Source organism: Ochotona princeps, chromosome 9 (genome assembly GCF_030435755.1).
Source record: "Ochotona princeps isolate mOchPri1 chromosome 9, mOchPri1.hap1, whole genome shotgun sequence".
Lineage (NCBI taxonomy): Eukaryota > Metazoa > Chordata > Mammalia > Lagomorpha > Ochotonidae > Ochotona > Ochotona princeps.
The window spans coordinates 64632263-64652836 of NC_080840.1; the positions used below are offsets into that span (position 1 = coordinate 64632263).

A 20574-nucleotide genomic window follows, 5' to 3' on the forward strand; every position below is an offset into this window, starting at 1 on the left:
TAGGGTAGGAAACCATATAAACCTTTTAAGTGACACTCTTCCAGTTTCCGCTGAGATTGAGAAGACAGTTTGGAATGGGGCTGGCCAACCACTGGCCAGTCTATGATGCTTCCTAGCTATATCCGTTAAGCAAGCTGAATGCATTTTTAAAAGAGTTTTTATTTTACTTATCTGAAACAGGGAGGGAGAAGGGGGATAGGGAGAGACAAAGTGTCTTCAATCTGCTGGTTCATGCCTCAAATATCTGCAATAACCGGGGCTGGGCCAGGAGTCTGGAGCTCAATCCAGGCCTTCCACATGGTGACAGGGAAGCTGCTTGGGCTAACACCTGCTGCCTCCCAGTCTTAGCAGGAAGCTGCAATCGGAAGTGGAGCTGGAACCTTTAATCCAAAGGTTCTGTGGTGTGGTGTAGATGTCCCAAGTGGTGATTTAGACACTTTGCCCATGTTGTACACTTTGCCACAGTGCCCGATGGTCGTCTGTGGGTGCTAACATTTTACAAAAGAGGAGAGACAGAGTACAATCCTACCAAAAAAAAAAAAAGACACTGATGACTACTTCACATACAGAACATCTCTCTTCAAGGATAAAGAATTTTTTTTTCAGAAACCATCATGTTGCTTTACAAATATGTAGTAATCAATGAACCCTCCAAAGCCAGATCCACAGAAAAATGTCTCAAGGGGTAGGCAAGAGGTCTATATCATGCTTAGAGTTCAAATGAGCATACATGGGAAAAGACAATATAACTTTGATAAGGAATTGCTAACAAGAACTCTGGAGCATTGAAGTTACAACAGCTCTTCCAGTTGCTGTCTAGAAGAGCCAAATACAGGTTTTCATTTAACAAAGATTACTCTAGGACTCTACAGAGTCCTTTCAGGTGATCTTTGTGAAAAACTTATTTTGTTCATTTGAAAGGTAAAGAGAGAGAGAGCGCCGTCTAACTGCGGGTTTACTACCCAAATGGCTGGTGCTGGGCCAGGCTAAAGCCAGGAGCCTGGAGCTTTTTATGGGTCTCGTTTAAGGGAATAGATGTACAAGCACCTGGGCCATCTTTCACTGCTTTTCTCAGGCACATTAGCAGAGAACTGGAGAAGCTGGGACTCAAACAGGTGTTCAAATTGGATGCTGGTACTGCCGGCAGTGTCTTATCCTGCCTTACCCACAGGGCTGGGTCCTTTAGCTTATCTTAAAGCACCTGTGAACATCTATGCAGTGTGGTTCCATTCATACCAGGCTTTCTTGTTTCCTTTTATTATTATTACTTTCCATGATGCAGTTTTGTATCATGAAAGGCATCTCCCTTTCATATTCCTTTCCCCCTTTCCCCTGTATTATTACAGTAGTGTAGTCCTTTAGTAACAGTTAAAAGTCTAACATTCTGTTATTTAAGTGTATCATGGCACTGTAGGTCATCCCAGGCTTTACACACAAAGACTATCCTGGGTACTGGGCCATGTTATTTTAAGGTTCTGATAACATGCCTGGGTTCTCACCTGTCACAAGTCAAACACAGAAATATGAGGAAGCTGATGATGAAGATAACGGTGACAGCTGCCAAAGTTCCCCACAGGACAATCTGCGCCTGTCCGCCACTCAGCAGGCTCCCCGTGGGTCCCATGGCGGGAGCACGAACTGCCACAAGCAGGTGGATGAAGTCAGTCCTTCAAAGGTGACCTCATGGGAGGCAGCGGGCTGTGTCCTCCTGTGGAGAGAGCAGGGCAGTTGGAAACCACTTTTCTTGTGAAGTTCCAGAGTCTTGTAAAGGCTGGACATCTGTATCCCTCCCAAAAATCTGAAACCATTTGGGAACTGGCACAAGCAGATAATTCCACCTCTGACCTCATAGGACAAGCCTTCACCAGAACAGGTACACCAAGAATCTTGTGTAAAATTACCTTCAAGGCTAAGTGTATAGAGTGCATATAAAGCAAGTGAATCTCCTGTCTAGACTTGGATCCCTTCCCTAAGACCTCCATCAAAGGGCAAATAACTGAAAGTCTGAAAAAATCCAAATCCAAACACATCTGGCTCCAATGCATTTCCAACTGGGGAGCCTCAACCTACAACTAGGTTCCCATAAAAAGTGAGGCTTTGGAGCAAGGTTGGCAGGCGATGCAGAAGTGATGCTGGCATGGGTTTGAAATCTGATTCCGCACAGATTTCCTCCATGATTTTGGTTTCTGCTTTCTCGGCTATGTAGGTAAAGTGGGAATGGAAAAACACTGATCAGACTTGAAGCAATGGATGTATTTAGGGCACAGACCTAATGGTTCCAAAAAAGTTTCTGAGTATTCCACAGCAAATAAATGCATGCCTATGACACTTGAAAACACTTATTATATGGCTTCTGGAAAATGACAATTTGTTATTACTAGCCTCTTCCCATCACCATTGACACCTGTTATTTTCCCCAACCCACTTTCACCTCAGAAAGTTGAGGGTCAATATCACTAAGGAAATGGACATTACAATATTCACTTGTAGACACACTTGTCCATTCTGAGTATGGGACTATTTTCAGGGCCAATTTTCATCAAGCTGCTGTGACCATCCAACAAACGCATATCCCAATGAATAGAGGGACATTTATGCAAAGAGTATGTCCTCAGTCGCAAATAAAACCTACAAAGGGTCTTTAAGAACTTCATGGGAAACCATGTTCTATGGAAGAACTACTCATGAGCTGTAGGACTATTTTGCACAAAAACTTTCTTCCAGATGTTTCATTGTACAAACTTTTGGAAATGCCTTTGTATTTATAAGTAATTGCAAATGAATCCCAAGAGCTGTACTTGGTACATTGCAGTACCTGGAACATGCCATGGGCTCCACTAGAGCTTTTTCCCCATCAGCTGTACAGAGGTGACACTGTGAGTCTAAGGTTTGATTCCAGCAGACAAGCAATATCAGTGGCATGGAGGAGTGAATTCAACTATCCTGACTCCAGAAGCTTAGGCTTTGAGCCCTTCAAAAAGCTCCTGCTCACTAAAGGCAATTATTCCAAAGTAAATAAGCAGTTGACAGGCTACAGATTTTTTAAAATTTCATTTTATGACACAGTTGCATAGGCTCTGGGATTCCCCCAACCGCTCCCCATACCCTCCCCACATGGTGGTTCCTCCACCTTGTTGTAGTATTACAATTCAAATCCCGTCATGTTTCTTTCATTGTGAGCATGTACCATGCATAGAGTCCAGCATCTTAGTGTCCAGATAAATTCAACAGTTTCTTGGGGAGACCATCTCCGGTCTGAACTGGCAGAATATCATCCCATCCAATGAAAAGCCACAACATAACATCAACAACAATTTACAACACTATGGAGCTAATTGACATGGTATTGAGTGACCAATATGTTAGAAAACGCAAGTTCTTAACCACATCCTGTGGCTACTTCATTGACATTTCAATTTTAGTTTATACACAACTGGATGCTATACACCTTAAAATGGCTATAGGTTACTACTATTCAGCTTTCTCATGTCATTTTTTTATTTATGCTACAGAAATTTTGAAAATAGAGGAACATGGGGGTAGAACAAGATAGAGGCTGAAAAAGACTTGGTGTCCCCATGGGGACATCAATGTGAATAACAGTTTTTCATTCACCAAATATCCCTCCCAGAGCCAAGCAAACTAGCGAAGAGTACACAGCACCTTGTTCATACTATAATAACAGCAAAGAAAATGTTGCCATACCCGCCCTCCCCGACTCCCAGGGTATGGTGTGGAAGATGCCTCTCCTTCAGAGGAGAGACAGCAAATACAGTTCAGACCTCAGACTTCAAACTCAGTCTAAACTCTGCTACTGAGAAATTTAGAGTTGATCAGACTGCCTTTCTCCTGATCCCAGGCAGATACAAACAGAGCCTTGGACCAGAGGCCTGATTTCATCTTTCGTCCCTCAACCTTGGGTGGACAGCAAGGAGTAAGACTTGAGCCACTGTGGAACAGGGCAGCAAAGGAGCCCAGGGCTTTGACTGGAAGCTCAGGGCTAGTTCAACTGTGCTGGCCAGTGGATCAATGATTTAGCTGGCATCAAATGTAGCCTCTTGCATGTTAGGTATGCACCTGCAAGACAGTGCAGGGCCTTGCCTCGGTGGCCAAGCAACTGCCTTCACCCCACTTCTCCCAACTGTGAGCAGAGAGCAAAGGGCAAGACTCCAATCACTGGGAAGCAGGACATGGAGTGAGCACAGCTGGGCTACAAACCCATGTGAATAGTTAACAGCCTATAGCAAGGTGGGCTTTGGTCCTAACTGTGCTGTGTTGTCTTGGCGCATTGCGGATCTGGCACTGCAGCTTAAGTGGCTACAGGACTGTTTCCTTCATTCCTCCCCCAACTTCAGGCAGTATAACAGAGTGATTGCATGGGGAAGAAAAGATTGTGGCTGCTAAGACACTGGCATAAAAACTGGCACTGTGGAGATCTGTGTAGCCTGCTGGGTTCTGGGCTGTTGCTACTATTGCCCCAAGTATGTCACCACCAATGTAGGTGCTGCAGCAACATATCCAGGTCTCCAGGCAGTGCTCCTATGACTCCAGCCACAGCAGAGCGAGGGTCTGCAACCCAACAGCTCTGCATACAACCCACCAGCCTACAGTTGGGACCCATAATTCCTTCTGGGACTGAGGGGGAAAATCCCTTATCCCCCTGCTCCTGCTGCTAATTTCTGTGCAAGAAGATACAAGGAGACTCCATGACATCACTCAAATGAAACTAAAGCCAAAAGAGCCGACCAAGGAGAAGCTTGAAGCTGCATCTTCCAAGGAGCCTTTTACCACAAAATGCACTGGCTAGAAATGAAAGAAACAACTAATTTACCAGATGTGCAAATACCAAGGTAAGGGTAAGGAAGTAAGAAAAGCAAGGAAATAAGATGCCCACACCCAGAAATGTAATAATGCTTTGGTATTAGACTTCAAAGAAAAGGAAATGCTTGATAAATAATTCAAGATTGAGATACAAGAGAATAAAGACAATTAAACAAAATCAGCAAAATAATACATTTTACAGAGAAATTCAGCAAAGATAGAGACCTTGGAGTAGAACCAAAGCAAGCAAATAAATCAGACATCTTGGAAATTTAGTTCTTAAACCCAGCAAGCCAAAAAATACTGCCAAAAGCCTTAATAACAGACAAGATCAAGCAGAAGAAAGAATATCTGAACTTGGAGATAGATGTTTTCAAATTTTCCAGGCACACACACACACACGCTGAGAGAGAGTGATAGAGTTAGGGAGGGAGGAAGGGAGAGAGGGAGGGAGGAAGAGAGAGAGGGAGGGAGGAAGGGAGAGAAATAGAGAGAGGGAGAGAGAGAGAGCAAGTGAGCGCAAGAACAGAATGAAGATAGCCTTTGAGATGACTGGGACAATATTCCAATGCAGAGATTTGACCTGAAGGCAGGGAGGAACAAAGGCTTAGAAAGCATATCCAATGACATACTAGCAGAAAATATGATCAGACTGCCTGGAGAACAGATATGGACAGCTGAGTGTAGGAGGCCCGAAGGACCCCACGTCAACACGCCTAGAAAAGAACCCCACTCCCACGCCCCTGTGACATGTGCTGTCCAACTCCCAGAGATCCAACACAAGAGAGAATTCTAACATTTGTGAGGGAAAAATCCCAGATTGCTTTTAAGGGAAAGCATACAAACAGCACAGTTTTTTTTAACAGAAACCCTATAGGTCAGAGACAATGGAATGAAAAACTCCAAATTCTGAAAGAAACCACCAACCAAGAATCCTTTACCCAGCATAGTCATCTTTCCTAAATGAAGAAAAAAAATTTCTCAAGGCAAGCAAAAGCTAAACACATTAATCAGTACTAGTCCACTCTTACAAAAGATGCTGAGTGAAGTCTTATGTACTGGAGACAAAAGACAGTTATGAAACATGTGGAAGTATAAGATCCCTTATAAAAGAGCAAAGAATATTTAAAATAAACAGAAAATTTTCAAAATGAAAAGACTGTCATCACTTACCAATAAAAAGTTTGAATGTATATGGGATAAAATCCCCAATTAAATAATATGTTGTTTGTATTAAAAAACAAGATCCAACAATATGTTGCCAATGAGAAACTTACTTCATCAATAAAGACACACATAGACTGAAAGTGAAACGACTGGAAAAGATTTTCCATGGAAATGGAAACTAAGCAAGCAGGAGGGGCTGGTGTTCTGGTCCACCAGCAGGCTGAGTGTAGCCTACAATGTCAGCATCCCTTATGGATGCTGGTTTGAGATCTGGTTGGCTCCATTTCTGATCTAGCTCCCTGTTGGAGCAGCCGGGAGGGTAGCGACGGACGGTCCAATCACTTATGCCCTTGACACCCATATGGTAGATTTGGGTGGAGTTACAGGCTCATGACTTCAGCCTGGCCCAGCCCTGGCCTTCTGGCCACGTGGGGAGTAAACCAGCACACAGAAAATAACTGTCGCTATCTCTCAGCATCTTCCTGTAACTCTACATTTGAAATAAACAGATCTTTAGCAGGAAAAAAAAAAGGAAGTAGGCAATTATTATTGGCATACATATATATTTATGTGTGTGCATAATTACATCAGCAAAATAGACTTCAGGATTAAAATTGTGAAGCCAAAACAAAGATCACTCCATAGTGATCAAAGGATCAATTCAACCAGAAAACACGACCATTTTAACTGCATGTGCACCTAATACCAGGTACACTCAACTTTATAAAACAAATACGGTTAGATATATAGGAGAGACACGTGGAACACCCATCTGCTGCTTCACTCACTAAATGGCTTCAACAGCCTGAGCTGGGTTAGGCCAAAGTCCAGAACCAGGAGTTTCATTCAAGCCCCCATTGTGGGTGCAGGAACCCAAAGACACGGGTTCTCTTTCACTGCTTCCCTAGGCCATTAGCACGAAGCTGGATCTATAGTGGAGCAGATGGAACATGAACCAGTGCTCACGTGAGAAACCAGTGGCATTCTAGGCGACAGCTTAATCTGTTAGGTCATAATGTCTAGTCCCAACCTGCATTTTTTCTAACCACCCTGGTATTTAGATAGAAATCAAGAATAAAATAAACTTCAAATCAGTCACATACTAAAGAGACTAAACAAGCTCTTGAATGAATAATGAATGGGTCATTTGAGAGATCAAAAGAAAAAATAAACTAATGAAAATGGAAACACAAAATATCAAAACCTACTGATACAACAAAAGCAGTATTCATGGAAGTTTATAGACGTATTAAGTGTCTACATAAAAAAAAACTGGCAAGATCTCAAATAAACAGGCTAACAATGCTTTTCATGGACCCAGAAAAACAAAATAAACTACACCCAAAGTCAGCAGAAGGAAACAAAAAAAGAGCAAAGCAGAAATATGTGAAATAGAAACAGAAAACTCACAAAATATCAGTGATGATATTTGAAAAGATAAACAAAATTGATACACCGTTAGCTACACTGAGAAAAAAAGACTCAAAAAAGTAGACACGTGTTAAAGGAGATGTTACTAAGCCACAGAAATGAAAGGATCATTAGAGACAAGTAGGAATAAAATATCTGTCAATTAATTGGAACACTGAGAAGAAATGAATACATTTTTAGATATATTCAAGTTACCCAAATTGAAATGTGAAGATACAGAAACCCTAAATCAGTGCCCAATGGTCTTCCAGCAAAGAAAAGCCTAGGACCAGATGGCTTTACTCCTGAATTCTACTGAACTGTTAGGAAGAAGTAACAGCAATTTTACTAAAACCATTCCAAAAAATTGAGAGAAAAATCCTTTCAAGCTCATTCTAAGAGCAAGCATTATCTTGACTTCTAAACCCGGCAAGAATACCACAAAAACAAAACAAAACTCTAGGCCAATACACATGATGACTATAGGTACAAAAGTTCTCAATAAATACTAGTAAATCAACCCACCAACATATTTGAAATAGTATTCATCCTGATCAAGTAGGATTTATCCTAGGAACATAGCAATGGTTCAACATATGCAGGGCGCTAAGCATATCAGATCAGATCAGCAGGATGAAGCATCAACATCATGAGTGAAGGTTAAAGCTGCTGCTTGTGTTGCCCGTGTCCCCTATTGGAGGGCTGGTTTGAGTTTGAGATGCTCTGCTTTTAATTCAGCTTCCTGCTAATATATACTCCGGGAGGCAGCAGATGATGGCTTAAGGGCTTGAACCCCTGGCATCCACATGGGGTGTCCTGAATGGAGTCTTAGGTTCCTGGCCTTGGTCTGATCCAGCCCCGTTACAGATATCTGGGGGAAGTGACCAACAAGGGAAAGATTTTTCTTTTGTCTCTCATGCTTTGTCCCTGTCATTGTGCATTTTGGGTGGATAAAAAGAAAATAAACATTAAAAAATCATATGGCCATCTCAATAGATGCAGAAAGCATTCAAAAAATTTCAAAATGCATTCAGGATGATACCACAGAACAAATGAGATAGAAGGAACATGCCTCAATACAACAAATGTTATGTATGACAACCTAACAGGCAATATACCGAAAAAGGAAAAGCTAAAAGCATTTTGTCTAAGACCTCTTTTCAATGTACTGCTGGAAGTCTGATCTAGTGTTATTAGGCAAAAGCAAGAAATAAAATACAAATAGGAAAAGAGGAAGTCAGAGTGTTCTTGTTTGCAGATAATATGATTCTATACAGAGAGCAACTTAAAGACTCTGCTATTGGAATTGATAAATAAATTGTGCTACATTTAAGGATACAAAAGCATCATATAAAATCAGTAGCATTTTTATATAGCAACAACAAAGGCACTGAGAAAGAAATTATAAGAACAATCCTATTCACAACAGCAGTAACAACAAAAATATAATGGAACAATTTAACCAAGGATGTGAAAGGCTTCTGCACAAAAGTTTCAAAACATTGATCAAAGAAATTGAAGACACACTCAAAATGGAAAGACCTCTCGCATTCACAAAAGAATCTGTATTATTAGACTGTCCATATTACCCAGAGTGATTTACAGATTCAATGGAATTCCCATCAAAATACCAATGTCATTCTTTGCATAACAAGCAGAAACAATCCTACAATTCATACAGAAGCACAAAAAACACGGAATAGTCAAAGCGAAAAGGAACAAAAGAAAGAAGTTGGAAGCATCACAATACCAGCTCTGAAAACAATACTACAAAGCTCTTGGTATTGGCATGAAAACAGACACACAGACCAAATGCAACAGAATAGAGATCCAGAAATTAACTCCTTATGTCTTCAGCCAACTACCATTTGACAAGGATACCGATCCTTATCCAAAAAGTGCAATCTCTTCAGTAAATGGATATCTATATGCAGGGAACTGAGCTATGACCCCTACCCATCACCCCATACAAACAAATCAACTCAAAATAGATGGAAGTTCTCTATATATAGAACATGAAGCTATTGAACTACTAGAAGAATACATAGGGGAGACGTTGAGGACACTGGCATTAGCATTAATATTTTAGATAAGACTCTAAAAGCAACAAAAGTTGAAAAAAAATAGGATTATATTAAACCAAGAAGCTTCTTCTGCAAAGTGAATGAAACAATAGTGAAGGTATAACTGAGAGAAAGAAAATATTTGCAAACCATGCCTCTGACAAGGAATTAATACATAAAATATACAAGTCACTTAACACAATCGTGCTAAGAAGTGGCCAAAGGTTCTGAATATCCATTTCCCAGAAATACTTGGTAACAAATACATGAAGACATGCTCAGGAAAATACAAATTAAACCTACAATGAATTATCATCTCATTCCAATTAGGAGGGTTATGACCAAAAAGCCAAGACATAAAAAAAAAAAAAAATACTGGAGAGATTGTGTAGAAAAGACAACTCTTACACATTGTTGGTGGGGGCATGAAGTGTTATATCCATTACAGAGAATGAATGGGAATTTTTCTAAAACCTATAAGTAGATCAACCACAGGGTGCAGCTATCCTATTTCTGGATCTATAGCCAAGGAAATGAAGTCGGCATATGAAATACCTGCACTCTATGTTTACTACAATGCTATTCACAATAGCCAAGATACAGAATCGATCTCAGTGTCGATCAATGCATGAATGAATAAAGATATAGCTGACATAGGTAATGGGACTTATTTAGCCACAAACATAACAGAATCCTGACTTTTGTAGTACAGTAGAGAATCCAGAGATGATTAAGTGAAAATAGAGGGGTAGAACAGTGGGAGGCTGGATAGAGGTACCACGCACAGTCAGATGGAATTACCAAGTTCTAGTGTCCCACAGCAGAGTGGGATGGTTACGGTGAACACTAAGGCATTATACATGTATTCTAAGTTCAGACAAAATTTTCTTTAACTTCCACCTGTGAGAAAGTATACATAGTATTTGTCTTTTTGTGTCTGGTTATTTCATTTAACATGATCATATTTATAAGAAAAGAGAATTCTGGCAGCCGAAGTCAATTGTTTTCTTTAGTCTTCAAATCAACACAAATCTCTTCTGAAGCCCTATAGACCTATAGATAAAGGGGTTGATGTTGTGATGCAGTCGGCTGAGGCGAGGACTGTGATGCTGGAATCCTACATGAGTGTTGATTTACCCCAAGGACAGTCACTGTCACCCATGTGGGAGACAGGCTGGGGTTTCTGGCTCTCAGCTTCAACCTGGCCACAGCCTTGGCTGTTGGGGCCGTCAGGGGATTGAACCAGCAGATGAAAGACTGTCTTTTCCGGTCTCTCTCTCCCTGTCTCTGTTGTTCTGCCTTTCAAATGACAAACCCTTTTTTCAAGCATTTAAAAATTTTTCCATGATTTGGTTTTGTAGACATAGGAATTCCCCACTCCATCTTCTCCTCTTCCCTCCCCATTCTTACACTATATTACTACAACAGTATAGTGGTTCAACAATAGTCACAAAAGCAGTATTCTGCTTTCTAAGTGCCTCATGGCATTGTAGGGATGGACAATGGTAGCAAGTCAAGTATTCTATCGGCAAGATATGTAACAGTTTTACTGGGAGTCTTTCTTTTATTCAGGAGTAGAGATGCAGACTGCAACATATCTTCACTTCCTGGTATGCTGGTCTCCATTATACAGTTAATCTAGGAGAATCATGTATATACATATTTAAATGGATATAAACATATTTCTACCTGTTTGTTTTGTATTTCACATGAAGGTCACTTTAAATCAGAGAAAACATATGATCTTTGTCCTTTGGGATTGGTTTGTTTTACTGAGTATAATGGTCTTCAGCTGGGATCATTTTATCTTTTAAAAAGAAAGCATATGAAAGTACAAGTTCCTGTGTAATGTAACATTTCCTCCTATGTTTGGTTTTACATTATTCCTGTGAATGTTCTAGGCACACAGCATTAAGCAGTCAAATTACTTTTACCAGCTTGCTCCCAGCAAGCTATAACCAAATGAAAATAACCATCACTTTTTTATGCTTTGTGGATGCAAAGAATAATTCACTTTAAACTGGGTCTATAAATTGGTTCCATAATAGGTTATTAAAATACATTCAGGCAAACACTTAAATCACAGTGATCTACAGAAAGTTATGAAAAACATTTCTAGATGCAGGTCCAAGTGATAAAACAGTTTAGGAAGCAACAAACAAAATATCCATCTTAGATAGACATTTGTTTGTTCCTTCATTCATGCACACAACAGATTAATCAAAGCCTATATATAAAGTGCTATGTTCTTGGAAAATAATTTGCTGTGTGAATTATTCAAAAGCAGAGATGTAGCCAGCAAGCCTGGTGTGAGAGCCCCAGTACATCTCCCCACCGCTGTCCAGATTTCTCTGTTTTTCTCCATTAGCAGAAAGTTAGGGCATAAAGAAACACATGCATGCTCCATGCATTAGGACAGGGCGAGGAGAAGGTGGATGGAAAGGGATCAGTACAAGTTACTGCATAAAGGATGCAAAGAAGGAAATTGTGAAAATTCCTGGCTCACTCCTCCCCTTTAATTATCATTTTCTGAAAAGCTGTGGAATGAACTACATTTTCCTAAAGAGTTCTCGCTGTGGGGAATTTTTTTTTTTTTTTTTTTTTTTGCAGTGAAAATGATGAAGGTTTCCTGCGACATACTTCTGAGCCAGATACTCCATCTCTTGAGGAGATGATGCGCCAGTTTGGGCAGTGCCCAGCTCCCAGGAGCCTGTAGTGTCAGGGCACAGGGCCAGCCACGAGTGCAGGGGCAAGGGTGGTGTCGGTGGTGTGCAGCAGCAGCCACCATGTGTGAGATCCCTGGTAGGGGATGGGCAGTGGGTGGGGGCAGAGTGGGGGTGTACATACAAGTGCTGCCTCCTTTCCCAGGCCCCTTCCAGGGGGCTCACATCTGTTCTGCTATCTCCCCTGTTAGTTTTTGCTGGATTCAGCCCCATGAGCCTACTGCCCTTTGCACCTCGGGCTGTCACCTTCAATTCTGACAGCTCCTCTGCACCAGGACTCCTCCCTCTCACTATCCTGTCCACCTGTGTCCCTGGAATGCAGCCTTCTCTGTTGGATGTCTCCCCTTCTTTTTCTGATGGTGTTCACTTCAATGCATTCATGTGGATGACTTTTGTGCTCTGCTTCCTTGACAGGAAACGGGGCTACACTCCATGTGCGAACGGTCCGAGGTCTGCTCTTGGGACCACATTCTCATGCATGGTTCTGCTAGACCTAGGTGCAGGGTTCCTGGCTCCTGGGATCACTGTGCTTCACGGTAGCAGAGGCTTACCTTTTTATCTTATTAATTACATTGCATTATGTGACACAGTTTTCTAGGTACTGGGATTCCCCCCACCCCTCCTCAAACCCTCCCCCGATGGTGGATTCCTCCACCTTGTTGCATTACCACAGTTCAAGTTCAGTTGAGATTCTTTCATTGCAAGCATATACCAAGCATAGAGTCCAGCATCTTATTGTCCAGATAAGTTCATCGGCTTGTTGGGGAGACCTTCTCTGGTCTGAAGGTAGAGCCAGCAGAGTATCATCCCGATCAATTAAAAGCCCCGACATAACATCAGCAACAATTTGTAATGTTATGGAATTAATTGACATAGTATTGAGTAACCAATATGTTAAAAAAATGCAAGTTCTTAACCACATCCTGTGACTACTTCATTGACAATTTCAATTTTAGTTTATATACAACCAGGTTCTACACACCTTAAAATGACTATAGATTACTATTCAGCTGTCTCGTGTCTATTTTCATTATAATATTTAGCATTTTATAGCATTGAAGCATAATTTTGCTGAACCTGGCTTTTTGGGGGGAGTTTAGACTGGCTTATAACTCTAACAAGACATTTATCAACAGTTTAGGTGAGCAGTTTTAGGAGGGGTGTGCAGAGAAATCTTCAATACCCTAGTGAGGAATAACTAATCTTTGTGTCCCACTTAGTAAGGTATAAGTGAATCCACAATGTTTCCTGACTGATTCTAAGCTTTCCTTGTTGTTCTCTATCTATTCTAGATTTTTTTTGTTTGGTTGGTTATTTGTTTGTTTTGAGGGGTGTCTGGAGCGATCATGATGGTCATTGCAAGTGAGGGTGGGGGCCCCAAGTTGGAACCAAGCGATGACCAGAGAGAGCTCCCCTCCCTACTCCCGAAGGAAGTTTACTGTTCTTCTGTTTCTGCGGACCGCTCAGTGCTTCTGGCTGTTGTTCTGATACCCTTGGATCCCGTGAGGAAGGATTTGGACAGAGGCTTATCTTAAGATGGGTCACACAAGTAGCAGACAGGGTCATGGGGGTGAGAAGGAAGGGCTCTGTTGTAATCATGGCACTTTGCAGACACTACTGCAACTCTCAACCAACTAGCTCCACGTGTTCAAGCAACCCAAGGCTACCATGTCCTGTGACACAGTCACGGGTGTGTGAGGGCCTTGCCAGTTCCTGCACCAAATAAGACATGTTCAGACCCTCCAGAGTTCATCTGCATCAGCAAAAATACAAGAACTGTTTCACAATATTTCTTGATGATTAAGTCTATTTTGTTCAGTTCCATTCTTGTCTGACTCAGTAAGCCAACACACTTGACTACACAATAGGTCCGCTTCCTTCAAACACATACGCGGCTGTGAAAAGTTCTGTGTTCAGCTCATTCGTGTAAGTATGTTTTGAGATTTTCAGCACAGGACAAGGAGGACCACTTATTTTTACTGTTCTTATTTAACATTTATTGTGGCACCTGCATGTCCCAGTATGATGGAAATCTGAAGATGGTGATGCCCGCATGGTTACACATTCAATGTAACAACCACAACACTTCTTTTTACTTCAGGCTAAGTATTACTGACTGCACTGACAGGAAACCATGGCTGCAGGCTGTAACTGTATACAAACACATGGAACAAAGGCAGAGGTGCTCCTCCCATCTTCGAATTCCTTTCAGTTTTGGACTCTCAGGGGAACCTGACATTTGAGAAAGAAAAGTCAGAGGTTCTACAATCTCTGTTATGGATCCTTTCAGAAGTTGGCCTGGTTAACTATTTTTTAATTAATTTTTCTCTCTGTGTGTGTGTGAGAGAGAGAGCAAGAGAGACTATCTTGAGAGCTCCCATTCATGGGTTCATCTCCCAAACACCTGCAATGACTGGGGCTGAAGCCAGGACTGGGAACTCAGCTCTAGTCTCTTATGTGGGTGTCAGGAACCCCACTACCTGAATTGTCACTGCTGCCTCCCAAGGAGGGTCTGTTTGGGCAGGAAGCTGGAGTCAGGAGTTAGAGTTGGGAGTTAGACTTAAGTACTCTGAAGCAGAATGCAGGTATCTTATTGGATAGGCTAGATACACTCTCCTAGTTAGTTATTTTGGACTAAATACTCCATAATGCCTTATCATCCTTTTATATCTGCTTAGCCCTTGATTTTGGTGATGCAACTGTTATTAGCAAAAACAAATAAACAAAAACAAAAAACACAACAACAACAAACCCCCAAATCAGCCAGAATTTGAATTTCAAAAGCAGGTGGCTATCTTAACCACAAGGTGGCAGCAGAATTCTAGTCTCAGAGGCAGTCAGCAGGCTCCTGGAGGAGAAATACTGACTTCTCCAGCTGGCAATTTCATGGTCTTCATTTAACTGGTGCTATCAGCCACCAAAATCAAGTCCAAGGAGTGACAGCTATGTATTCAGCCAAACTCCCTTAGCAGGCGGGTGCTCTGATCACAGCGAATTCTCCAACGAATCATTTGGTGGAGCTGGGATGGCCAGCGTGATTAGCTCTAGAAGCAGACACTTTACGGGGCCTTTGAAGCAGGCGTGGGTCAGTAATGATAGTGATTACCATTTCAGAGCTGCTCTGATTGACTCATAATTAGGCATGAGAGCAACCACCTCCACTGAGAGCCTCAGCGACAGACGAAGGGACCAAACCCATGGGAATTCCTCCTTCCTGCTCACCACCAGGTATGGGAACCAAGCCACCCAATGCTGTTTTATGGGTTACCAATTAACCAAACAAACTTAACAAGGTGGAGGCGCCAGACCTGGTGTGGAGCCTATGCTCTCTGAGCGAATGAGAGCTAAACCCGGCTATTCGCAGAAGCCCTGAGGCTCCTGACAGTTCCAGAGGAAGGGACTGAATTCACGCAGGCTGTCATCTGAAAACCAGAAAACAACAAATGCTGACAAGGAAGTGAAGGGAAAAGTACCCTCATTTACTGTTGGTGGCAAGGTAAACTGAAGCAACCATGATGGAAGATAGTCCGCAGACTCCTTGGAGATCTGACACTAGACCTATCACATCACCCTGCCATCCCACTCCCAGGATTCACCCAAAAGAACTGAAATCAGCATAGGAGAGAGGCATTTGCACCCCATGTTTATAACAGCTCAATTCACAAGAGCTAGGATAAGGAATTATCCCAGCTACCCATCCACAGGTGACTGGAAAGGGAAAATGTGATCAATCTATCATACAAAACACTACTCAGCTATTGCAATGGTTCAACTGGCTAATCCTCCATTTCCGAGTGCTGAGATCCCATATGGGTGCTGGTTTATGTCCCAGCTGCTCGCCTTCCCATCGAGCTCCCTGCTGATGGTCTGGGAAAGCAGATGAGGACAGTCCAGGGCCTTGGGACCCTGCACCCATGTGGGAGACCCATGTGAGAGACCCAGAAGAAGCTCCTGGCTCCTGGCTTCAGATCAGTTCAGCTTTGGCTGTTGCTGCTATCTGGGGAGCGAAGCAGCCTTGGAAGATCTCTCTCTCTCTCTCTCTCTCTCTCTCTCTCTCTGTTTTTCTTTTTCTTTCTCTCTGTAAATAAAAATAAATAAATCTTAAAAAAATACTCCTTAGCTATGAACAGAATGAAATACTTTCTTCAACAAAATGGATGCAATTGGAAACCACTGTGCTCAGTGAAACGAGCCAAGTCTCCAAAATGTAATTTCTATGAGTGATACTGACATGAGATTTCATGATTGTTTACAGCCTGTGTTTATACTCTCGAAGAACAGTGGGTTTTGTTTTTTGTCTTATTGTCTACTTGTTATTTGTTGGATTCTATCCCATGGGGCACTAAGCCTCTGACAGTGAAGTGAAATAAAAGCATGACATTGTAAAAATTGACCACAAGAAAACAAAATCCATGCAGATTTGTCTTCAGATGGAAGAGGCTCTGCTGAGGGAGGGCTGCTCTGTCAGGGCGCTGTGACTGACTCGGGTCTGTGGAACACACAAGGACAGCTGCACCCAGGGTCCCCGCTCCGTCCTGCTTGGCCTAAGACTGCAACCAACACCGCCATCTCTGTGAAACCTGCACAGCGTCTGTGTGGAAAAACATCCACAAAGGGTCAAGATGTCACTACAGAGGAACACCTAGGGGTGCATGAAGCCCCTGTGGACACAGGTGAAGAGGCCACAACCTGCCCGTCATGCTCTGCTGTCCATGGGGAAGAGCTGGGCCAGCATGCAAAAGCAGGTTATAAATCCTCCTGGCCCTCTGTCACTATAACCTTATTACTTTCTGCGCAGATCAAACCGATTGATCTGCACAGGAAACAGGAAGGCTGATCCTCTTCGTGGGGAGGGCTGTGTGTGGCTGTCACTTGTCTTTGAGAATACACTACACTCACATCACACAAATTGGACAGTTTATTGGTGATAAAAGACTGGCCATTTCGACTTTGTCCTCAGGGACACCAAAAGGCCAACGCCTTCAGTGGATCAGGAATGACCTTGAAGATTGCTTTTATTTGTATGTTGACATGCTTAGATTCTTTTTAATGGTAAATGGGGCAAATTGAGAGAGACAGAGAGGAAAAAAGAAGTCTAGATCTTTCTAGAAGTTTCTATTCCAGGCATCCTGGCCAGGCCAGGCCCTGGAGATTCTTTATTTAGGTTAACATGATATTCTACACAGCATAGGTGAAGTGCACTTCTTATCTTGCAAAGAAACCATATAGGCTGGCTCAGAAACAGGACACTCAGACTCCAGGTTCCATCTTTTTGCCCGCTTGCATATTTGCTCATCTTGCCTGATTTCAAAGCTCCCTGAGGGCATCAATGGAGTCACCTTCTTTCCCACCATATGCTCAGCATCCACATGACCTAAAAACTAGGATCCAGTCAGAAACCTTTTATGGAAAAAGTGTTTCTGTATACCAAGAATGGTGAGCAGACTCCCCAGCGGACTCGTCATGCTCACTCCTCATCTAACTTACGGGAATGAAAGAGATGAGCATATTAAGCAAACAACTGAAAAACGACAAGTGCAGACCTTTGGCCAGCCGTTAGCTTGCCACTGGGGAAGCCTGCAGCTCCTGTCACACTGGAATGTTGGCTTCTCATTCCTGCTTCCTGTTTAAGCTCACTCTGGGAGGAAGCAGGCGATGGCTCAAGCATGTGGGTCCCTGCCACCCACATGGCAGAACTGGATTCAGTTCCTGACGGCTGCTTCCAGCCTGACCCAGTCCTGGCTATCTGAGGGTATTTGGGAATTAACCAGCAAATGGAAAAACTCTCTCTCCTCAGCCATCCCACCTTCCCTTCCTGTTACGTGAAGCAATCCACATTGTAAACTAAGCAATCAGCCAGTTATGTCTCCAGGTCAAACCTTGCCTCTGGAATGAATGCAGCCATCTGGATTCTCTGGTCATTGAAGCAGGGGAACTGCTTATGGCCAAAGACACAGACACCAGCGGTGTCGGCTTCACTGCCCAGGAGGCCTCACTGACCAGTGCAGGGCTTGCAGCACCAGCAATCTTGCATGGTCCCAGGCTCAGTGCTCCTCGACCCTTCTCAGTGGTGACAATTTCATCCCTCTTCATTTCTGGGGAAACTTGGCACCCACCATCTTCACCTTCCCTCACTAGGGGACTGTGCCTTGCTTTTCTTTCTTCCTCCCTCCCTCTCTTCCTGCCTCTTTCCCTCCATTTTCTCTCTCTCCTTTTTTCTTTGAAAAGGGAGAGTGACAGAGGTGGGGATGCATGAGGGGACACACACACACACATCTTGCATCTGCTGGTTCATTTCCCAAATGGCTACATTGACTTGGGCTAGGGTGGGTTGAAGCCAGGAGCCCACAGCTCTTTCCAGGACTCTCTCATGGATAACAGGGGCCCAAGTATTTGGGTCATTTTCTGTTGCCTTCTTAGCAGCACTGGCATCCACATCAAGCTGGAAGAGAATATTTTGGCAGTTTTCAGGTGGCTGCTGGTGGCCAGGAGCTTCTCTGCCCGATCTGGCTGGCAAGTGTGTGGCCAGAGCTGCTTGTGGACTTGGTTTCCTTATCAGTTCAACTGGAGCAGATGCCAGGACTTGAACCGGGACTCCAATGTTGGATGCTGGCATGGCAGGTGACGGCCTAACTTGCTGCCTCACAATACCACCTCAGCCCTCCCCTCCCAATTTGGGGCAGCTTTACTGAGAAGCTATAACCTCCTACCCCTCCAGGTCTAGTTGAGGCTCCTCTTTCACTAGGTCTTCCTTCCTGGCTTTATTCAAAATTGACATCTTGATGTCTTCTAAGTATGTCCTCCACTGGCCCAAGCCCCCAGAATGTAGAGAATAGAACAGATCTTTGAGGCTTGCAGCTGTAGCTGCTGTGTGTAGTTCACAGCAGGCACTTTGGTAACATTCACTGAATGAGTGAATGGCACAGAGAAAGAGAAGCATCCAAGAGGAGGAGTTGTGTGTTGAGCAGACCTGCAACAAGGGTACCAACTCAAGGAGGAAGCTTTTCTCTGTATTCTCAAATGATGCTGGAACTCTAGGGCTGATCAGGTGTTACGGGGGTCCGCTTGGCCACAGGGTGGGGTTGTTCCATGCTTCCTGCTCACATACCATCAATCACCCGGCTTCATTTAAGTTTCACCAGGGCCCTGAGAAGGCTCACTACCCGTATTTTATTTAATGCTTATGATCCTATTTTTCTTTCATATTTATTTATTTTCATTGGAAAGTCAGATATACAGAGAAGAAGAGAGACAGAGGAAGATCCTCTCTCCACTGATTCACTCTTCAAGTGGTTGCAATGGCTAGAGCTCAGCTGATCTAAAGCCAGAAGCCTGGGGACTCCTCTGGGTCTCCCACATGGTGCAGGGTTCCAAGGCTCTGGGGCTTCCTTGACTGCTTTCCCAGGCCACAAGCAGGGAGTTGGATGGGAAGCAGGGCCACTGGGATTAGAACCGGCGCCCATATGGGATCCTGGGCAATGCAAGGTGAGGACGAGGCTATTGAGTGGGGCGCAGTGTTGAGTACTCTTAAGAATTTCATAACAGCCACTTAAAAATAACTGACCTATTAATCATTACTATTGCACAGGCACACCTCTCAGTCCAATCATGGTGCATAGCTCATGATATTTATAAGATCAAATTCAGTTGAATATTTGTTTAGATGGGCTGGTCACGAATGCTCCAGACTAACCCTTACTCCAACTATGCTACTGCATGGAGACTGCACATCAAAAGACACTGATACTGGGAAAAGTAAACTCTGGAGAAGTAGAACCAAAGAGCACATGATGGTATAAGTCATGTAACAGGAATGTCAACAGAAGTGTTCCAGTCTGTAACACCAGCTCACTGGGACCCAGGGCAGAGTCTGATAAAGGCAGTTGCTGTGTCTACTTGTGCAAAGCTGGTCTTCCATTGTATGGGCTGCCGATTTAACAGTCCATATTCTACCCAGGAACTGGAAAGAATGTGACTCAACTTATTGACATATTACTTGGTGCTTCAAATATCAAACTTATCTTTGATCTTCAGCTAACATTTTCTAAATATTAAGAATGACTTAGTGGGTTAAGCTGCCATTTGCAACACCAGCATCCCACAATGGAGAGCCAGATTGTGTCCTAGATGCTCTCTTACCAATCCAGCTCCTGGCTGATGTGTCTATGGCAGCATTAGAATGTGGCTAAAGTGCTTGTTCCCCTCCTTCCCATGTTGGAGACCCTGATGGGAGCTTCCAGCAGGTCCAACTTTGGCTGTTGCAGCTATATGGGTTGTAAACCAGTGGAAGGAATCCAATTCCAGTTTCTGTCTCTGCCTGTCTCCACTGGTTTGTCTTTCAAGCAAATAACCCCTACATCTTTTAAAAATAATTATTTACAAGATAGATA

General features: G+C 43.1%; 1 protein-coding gene across 1 annotated transcript in view; it reads right to left on the reverse strand.

Moving 5' to 3' along the window:
• The window catches only part of PAG1 (phosphoprotein membrane anchor with glycosphingolipid microdomains 1), a 172934-nt gene that overhangs the window by 15051 nt on the left and 137309 nt on the right, over positions 1 to 20574 (reverse strand). The window contains exon 4 of the mRNA XM_004588075.2: positions 1500 to 1708. Within this exon, the coding sequence (XP_004588132.2) occupies positions 1500 to 1624 (125 nt within the window). The 5' untranslated portion in view covers positions 1625 to 1708. The remainder of the gene's footprint in view (positions 1 to 1499; positions 1709 to 20574) is intronic.